This window comes from Phalaenopsis equestris, unplaced genomic scaffold, assembly GCF_001263595.1.
Source record: "Phalaenopsis equestris unplaced genomic scaffold, ASM126359v1 Scaffold000002, whole genome shotgun sequence".
Classification (NCBI taxonomy): Eukaryota; Viridiplantae; Streptophyta; class Magnoliopsida; order Asparagales; family Orchidaceae; genus Phalaenopsis; species Phalaenopsis equestris.
In genome coordinates, this window is record NW_018164444.1 from 64,012,337 (window position 1) to 64,020,666 (window position 8,330).

At 35.4% G+C, this 8,330-nt stretch overlaps 1 protein-coding gene across 2 annotated transcripts in view; it reads right to left on the reverse strand.

Annotated features, from left to right (window-relative positions):
- The window catches only part of LOC110018022, a 12,131-nt gene extending 6,666 nt beyond the window's left edge, over positions 1 to 5,465 (reverse strand). For both annotated transcript variants that reach the window (XR_002293320.1, XM_020715233.1), the window contains exon 1: positions 5,270 to 5,465. Coding sequence is in view for 1 of the 2 variants with exons in the window: in XM_020715233.1 (XP_020570892.1) it covers positions 5,270 to 5,323 (54 nt within the window). In the remaining variant the exon portion in view is untranslated. The remainder of the gene's footprint in view (positions 1 to 5,269) is intronic.
- Positions 5,466 to 8,330: the final 2,865 nt, after the last annotated feature.

Sequence of the window (8,330 nt, forward strand, 5' to 3'; positions counted from 1 at the left end):
AGAAGTCGTCAAGACGAACACGAGATGGAAGATTCTAGAGAAGGTCAGGATGTAAGGAGTCATCAAAGGGGCTCTAGAAGATTCCACCACATTCAGGAGAGAGCAAGAAGGGAAAGCTCTAAAGAGGATCTAAGAATAACCTAGAATGTTCTAGAGTTATTTATGTACATAAGAATAGTCTAAGAGATAGAATATTATATTGTAATCTAGAAGCTTCTCTTGGATATTGTATAGTCCCACATTGGCTAGATGAAAGGCCAAAGGCATGGAGGAGGCTATAAATAGGAGCTCCTCCCCTCATTTGTAATTACCCAAGCATTGAATCAAAGCATTCTAGTATTCAAGTGCTAATTATTCCTTTCTCTCTATTATTCTTCTTAAGAGTGTTTGGGGCTCATAAGTCCAGTGTTGTGAGGGGTAAGGCTGATTTAGTGCTAAGAAAGAGCGCTAAAGCCGCACGGGTGACTTGAGGAAAGTTAGTCCGTGACAGGCGGCTTGCAAGTGTTAGCGAAAATAGAGTTAACATAGACAATTAACGGAGTTTTGGATTTTGTAAATAGTAAAGTATACATGTTAAATGTGTAAAATCCAATGTTCTTATTGTACATTAGTCATGTTCTTATACCATTTAGACTCTAACAGGTACGAAAGTCATGTTCTTATTGTAATGTTCAATAGCCAAATGAAAGTTGCTATAGAGGATAATCTTGTTGCAGAATTTAATCAGAAAAATGTTTCTTTTATGCAATACAAATAAGAATGGGCCTTGTGGGAAGGAGGAAAAGAATGGTAAATGGAGAATTAACCATGGTTGCTCCCTGCTGTTTTTTTTTTTTTCTCTGGTGTTGCGAATGCAAGGAGAGTGGTTAAGAATAGTAAGGGTCTAAGATTTTCTCTTTACGACTCAAGAAAACAATGATAAAGATTCTTCCATCGATGTAAGCTATTTCATTGCAGAACTTATTATAATTTTTCTCGTATATACTCTATATTGTTCTATACAGTGTAAAGTTTTAGAATGTCAATTTTCAATTTCTACAAATGATATCAGAGCCACTACAAGACGGGACTTATACAGTTTGAAATGAAGATAATGCTTTGTTGGTTCAAAAGTACCAATGAAGCTTTATGAGGGGAGAATTTAGAGACAACGAAAGAAAATAAAAAGGCTCTCAAGAAGGCTCACAGTTTCTTGATCTTGAGTCTTATATTCAAAGTTCTACGTAAAGTAAATAAGGAGATGATTGTTGCTAGATCTTACTAGCAGAAGAATCAATTCAAATGACAAAAATTCTGCCAAATCATTTGTATTATAAGATAAGTATTTACAATTTTAAGATGACGCTCAAGAAGACAACAGATGAATACACGATGAATTCAATTCTATAGCCTTTTAACCTTGAGAACATTAATATCTCTATTGAATCATTGATGATGAAGATCAAGCTCTACTGATGTTAGGTTCTCTTCCAACGTCTTAAAAAAGCTTGACAAGCATGTAGTTGTACGAACGTGAAGCTTTATCACAAGAAAAGGTTCAAATAACTTTGAATTCCAAAGAGTTGCAGAAAAAGTGAGATGTAAAAAGACATCTCCAAAGAAGGCTTAAACCTTTGAGGTCAAATGGAGAAATGTAACATCAAACAATGCAAAAAGTCCAACTCAAGTAGAGATCTAAACTGTTGGAATTCAAAATAAAGCAGAATAAAGCGGACATGAAAGGATGTTGGAATTCAAAATAAAGCGGAATAAAACGGATATGAAAGGAGGTATAAATAACCCTTAAATGAATCCTAGAATAGGAAAGACAAGAAAAAGGAAATAACATTAAAGGAGAGATATAACAACAAATATCTCCAACTGATCAATTCATATTAATTATTTGGAGATAAAGAAACAACATAAGATAGGAAAGCCTAAAATAGGAAAGGAAATAAATCCAATCCAAGTAAAATAAATCTTAAATAGGAAATAAAATAAAATTATATTAAGAAATAAATAATATGAACAAATTTTTTCCTAATATAACTTTTAACACTCAAGTTGAAATATGAGTGGAAATCATGTTCAACATAGATTTAAAAACATTAAACAATGGACGAAAAAACTCCTGTGAAGTAGAACTTGAAGTCATCATCTCGTACTGTGATTATCGTTGACTGCAGTTTCTGCAATGTCTGTAGGTGAGCGAAAGGTTCCTAAAGATAATGTTGCAAGGGAGTTTGTAGAAAAGTGGACATTTACAGCTGTCTTTAACAACAATTCCTACAGTGTCTGTAGGTAGGCAGAATGTTCTAACATAAAATGTTGTAGGGGAGTTTGTAGGGGAGTAGACAACCTTTAAAAAAACTGACTTCTAGTTGACTGCGACTGTTTTTTACTGCAGTTCTTGCAGTGTCTTTAGATAAGCAGAAGTCTCATATAGGTAATATTGCAAAGGAGTTTGCAGGAAAGCAGACTACCTGCAGGAAAAAAATTGAATTTTAGTTGATTGCAGTCTTTTTTGACCGCAGTTTCTGGAGTGTCTGTAAGTAGGCGGAATGCTCCTACAAGTAAGGTTGTAGGGGAGCTTGCAGGAATGTAAAAGACCAACAAGAAGAACTGCAGGATATGGCTTACAGAAAAAGGAAAAACTCCGAAGATAGGCCTTGCTACAAGAAAAGCTCCGAATGAGGGTCTAATACATAAAAAAGCTTCGAAGGAGGGTCTGCTGCAGAAAAGGCTCTAGAGAAGGGTCTGTTGTAGAAAAAGCTTCAAAACAACACCTACAATGGGAAAAAATTCTGGAGGAGGCTCTGAGGAAGCTGTTTCATGTTCTGTAAAGCTGATGCAAGCCAGTCCAAAGTGAAAGCCTGCATCTCTGGTTCAACATGTGCATTCATGTGTACCGGTGTAACCGTTATATAGCCATTTTCCAAAGCTCTGAAAATCTAGCTCATCATCAGAATCATCATCCTCGATGGCTATTAGGATGTTGACATGTGACGTGTTGAGTGATTTATATTTTTTCTAATCGTGGCTCACGATTTCCCTGTGATCCAAACTTTTTTCGTTGCGAGATTTGATTGATATCCCTGAAGTTATTGTTGCGCTTGCCCCCAAGTGCTCAAATTGTTCATTGTGTGCAATGATGTTCTCTTCTGCAAGATTTGAGCTTCGAGGCGATGAACCAGATCGGCGTAAGAGTGCACCATCTCCCGCATCAGTGATGAATAGAAAGGTCCTGGGCAGAGGTTTCTAAAAACGGCTCCTCTCAGTAACTTCAGATCCACTCCAGGAATCTAACGGGCTTTAATAGAGAACCTGCAAAAGTATTCCATGAGGGATTGTTCCTCATTTCGACCAACTTCTAAAAAGTGAGATGATACTTTGATGATTTTTCTATTTTCTATGAACTGCTTTATGAATAATCTAACAAGCTCATTGAAGATGTTGATGATGCCTCCCAGGAGAGAGTAGAACCATGTGAGAGCTTGCCACTTGAGAGTTCTCAGAAACACTTAACAGAGAAGCGCATCAGAAACACGGTGAATGTGCATGATTGTTAGATAATTATCGACGTGCTCGTATGGGTTAGTTACCCTTTCATAGGCATCGATGTTTCGAAATTTGAAACCTGCTGGGATATGATGTCAAAGAACTGCTTCAGCAAAAGAAGAAGATTCTTAGAAGTTGCGGCGAGCAAAGAAGCGATCCCTTTTATGCAAAGTAAGCTCTTCTTGAATCAGGCATCGTAGCTCATCTCAGATGATATCAGTAGGAGCGAAAACAAGGCAGAGCGGTGCCAAGTAAGCTGCATGAGACGGATGAGTGGAGCTTATAGTATCTAGAAAGATCGGTGTCTCGTCTCGATAGAGGAATGTTTTCATCATTAGGAGAGAACCCGACGTGGCGTGTTTCTTGTTGAATGTTGAACTGGTGTTAAGTAAGTTACATTGGGTTACAGTTGTCGCTCCATGCGTAAGAGATGAAGGATCTCATGTTGAAACTCTTCCATCCTGCGTGCTCGATCTTCCAAAGAATGCCTCAAGGCACCTTCGTCAGCGGGTTAATGTCTTATGGAGTAGGAGGATGCGGAGGCTTCATGACATTGGCTCCATGACTGCTTTCTGGAATGATGGGTGTTGGAGCGGAATGCGCTGTTGTTGCGAGTGTTGCGTCTGGTGGTCATGCAACAATTCATACAAAAATTTTAGTAATGGGAGTGTTCTATTTTACACAGATGATGTCAAACTGATGTCTGCTAGAAGATTTGCGGCGGTAGAGTATTGAATTATCGTTTTAGTGTTGCACAAGAATTTAACACACACTCAGATGAAAGAACCCAACTGATAATGACATCATAAATTTTTACGTAGAAACCCGGAAAGGGAAAAACTACAAAATCTGACCCAATTAAAAAAGTTTCACTATAAAAAAATAATTACAGTTGCAACTATTTGTCACACAAGAGGGAATTATTAGTTTTTTTAAAGTTACAATGTCGACAAACTGATGAATTTGCTACTAGAAACAAGTAGCGACCAATAGCGATTGGAGGCTTTTGGCCGATGGTGGTCGATGGTTGTTGACGATGATTAAAGACGTTCGACGATGATCAACGGAGATTGGCGGTGGTTGACGAAGGTCAGTGTGGAGCTTTCATTAGCGGTCATAATGGAGCTTTTATTAGTGGTTTTTTATAAAAGTGTAACATTCAAGACATACTTTTAAATACTGGCATAAGTTGTGAAATAATTTTACTAGGATTAATTGAATTTACTAAATTCATTGTCAAACTACTTTTGACATTTATCCCTTATATAATTTACTAAATCCAAATTTACAGGATTTCATCTATTGCCGGACAGCACGTTAAATCCTAAGGGCATAAAGTAAATTTGGGATTTACGGACAAAATCCACAAATCCCAGAGTTACTGCAGCCCAGGATTTATTTTATCCAAAATGACCGTCTAGCGAGATTTCGCTTAAATCTTCGCCTAAATTCACTGCCAGACAGCCCCGAAGTATACTTTTACTGGACATACTGATGGTGTTGAAAGATATTGGTTATAGTTTTTAGAAGGAGGTCCCTCGGGCTTGGGCATAAAAAACAGGGCTACTACCTTCAATGTAAATGGGATATAAACCTCGCATTTTAAGTATTCGATGGAAGTTCCTTATCCTGAACGAAACACTACTAAACAAGGACTAAATACATTTACACACAGTAAAACCCTAAGAGATTCAGTAAACGGAATTAAGGAGGAGAGAGAGGGAAAGCGAACCCTAGCTTCGAAACCAAAGGGAAGTTTTGCGCAAGTAGTGAGCGCGAGACTCATATTTTTCCTGCCGCCTGCCGTCTGCCGCCTGCTCTTTCTTTCTCACTCTCACTCTCACTCTCTGTGGCTCGGGTATAGGGTTTTAGGGCATCCTCATCTTCCAAGAATTGACGATGTGAACCAGAAAACTAAAGGGCCGGAGGGAGAGGCTGCTTATTTTTTGGGCCAGGCAAAATTGTAGAACAAAGCCCATTAATGCATTAGGAAATATTCGCTGCAATTAAATTTGGCCCAACTGGTGCTGCTTTAGAATACGAAACTTGCATAGAATCAATTATATTGAAATTAAAATACATTCATTATAATTTAATATACATGTTATGACTGCTTCGCATTTCTTATTTACTAATTTGCCTTTACGCTTTTTGTTGTAATACTAGCCTTATTAGTCACATAAAGCATTTAAATGAGGTTTCCTATCATCAGTTTTAAGTGAGGGGTAAATTGAAAAAAAAAAGGTAATTATATTATGCAGATTTCTCAATGCATGGTTAGTTATGCTTGTAAATAGGATTATTTTAATATCAACAAATTAAGAGCTGCCGTCCAACATAAGCTTGTATTTAACCCCAACATGTTTAAAAATATGAACCCATGTTCCAGTTGATTTTAAAAATATAAATTTTGCCCTCATTTCTTATCTTCTCTCTTCAGTCAATTTGTTAGAATTGTACAAGCAAATGCTGCATATTTTCTGAAAGGTTGACTGTGACAGTGCAATCAACAACCAATTAAATTAATCAAACATTGACCACTACTTCTGTTTCAAACAATTTCTTAAGAGATTGTTTGGGGTGAAGTTTGTTTTTTTTTTTTTTGTTTACATTTATTTTAAAAGCACTTTTTTAGTCCATTTTCTTAAAAAAATATAAATTATTTTGTGATGTTATAATATATCAACTATATTTTATTTCAAATGAAAATTAAAAACAATCCCAAATGTCTCCCTAATTAAGTAAGATGCTTAATTAGAAGGATAATTTTGTTCTCCCACTTGATTTGTGAAAGAACAGCTCGATTGTCCTGAAAGAGACTTAAATTAATCAAAATAATAAAAATAATAATATTACTATTATTATTGAATATATTTTCTGGATAACCGTATATTGTAAGGCCTTAATCATGATATCATTTTTTATGAGATGGACAGCTATCCAGTTTTTAAGTGAAAATAATAAAAATAAGAGCAAGACACTTCTTCTAGCATGAAGCCAACTGGTACGTAGCACATTAATCCCACTTCCCAACTACTCTTAACAGCAATGGAAATTTATTATTTGTCTGAATATTTTAATTAAATAGCAAATGGGCATGGAAAAAGATGGTCTGTGCATGCCCCCATGGCTTTCTGTTATATATAATTCAAACTGAATCATTTTGAATTAATCCATCTATAACTTCCTTAATTTTAATTATTCCACATAATTATATTGAGTAATCTTGAATGCACGCTCGATGATGCAAATATTATAATCATCCATTTATGATGACACATTAATTTATCCTCCAACAACAGCAGCATATTCTACTTGTCTTCTTGCTATCAGACTTCTAACGGACATCAATTCAAACTCTGAATTCCATAGAACAAAGTATGTTCTCATAACCTAGAATTCAAAAAAAGATGAATTGACATAAAAACCAGGCGTGCTTTGCTCCTTTACAACCGAGTCAGAGCCATATCACCAGCTTCCTCTTGGAATGAGAATAACGACGACTAATACATATATGATGATTAGATAATTATACTAAGCTTTCTCATCTCTCATGGCTGGAAGAGATGGAAATTAAATATGCAGTACACATCACAGCGTTAGTGACTGTTCATGTCGTTGAATAAAACAAATAGTAGTTCATTAAAAGCTGCGAGATTAATAATAAATATATATATATATATACTAAGATGCTTTGTTGCTAGCCTTGGCTTGGACGTCACAAGATAGGCCTTACTTCAGCTTTATTTTAATTTATTTTAATATCAATGGTTTAAAGGCATGTGAATTTCAAAATGGCTGTTGACGTTTTGCATGGGGATTGTTCTTCCATGTACACTTCCTTTTAGGGATATTCTCAGCACTTTACAGTAATGATGATCGAAATTATTCTATTTTATTAATTATATATTAATTTGCAGCTATTTGTGTGCATTGAAATGCAAAAAAATAGAATGCTTTTTCATTAGCCTGAGTAGATCAGTTCCTGATCACTCTTTTTTAAATTAAAACATAGTTTGCCAGCAGTTAAGTATGCGGGTATTACAAGGGTATGGACTAGCTCAGAATTATTTTATAGAATGGAAAACAACGGATTGAAGAGAACAATTTTTAACGTAAACCATAGAGAAAAGAGAGAATAGCAACTCCAATCTGTGTCAGTGCAGTTAATTCTTTATTTCATGGCATATACCTGATCAATTGTTATGAAGAGAAGGTTTCCACTCATTAGTTATTCCCTTCTTTTTTTTTTTTCATTACACATTACAAACATGGGGTACTAGTACATGGGGTACTAGTGAGGTGTTAGGTTGACCTCTATCAATTTATTGCAGAAAAGAAGCTGTAAAATATTATTTAAAACGTACAATAAAGAAAAGTAATCACCTCTTTCTGCCTTGATTTATTTTTGAAACTATTGATTAAAGATTGGTGCTAATTAATGTATGCTCAAATAACACTCTTTGTTTATAAATTACCTCTTTAACAACAAAGTGATCCATCTCCACTGGATCTCCATCATCTGGCACGAATCTCGAGACATGACATAGATGTCGAGAAAACTTTTTGAGTGAGAAATATTTAAATCTCAATAAAAACTAATCAAAAAACTCTGGTTTCAACGAACTTACAGTTAAACTGACTAGCTCAATAAGAAGAACACAATGTTATCAAAATTAGTCCTATCCAAGTCAAATCAAACTCAGATTAAGTCATTATATCACTCTTGAAAGTTTTCCTGATAAATTTACAAGGTTAAACGAATGTCGAATCTAGCAAGTCTATAATTGAAT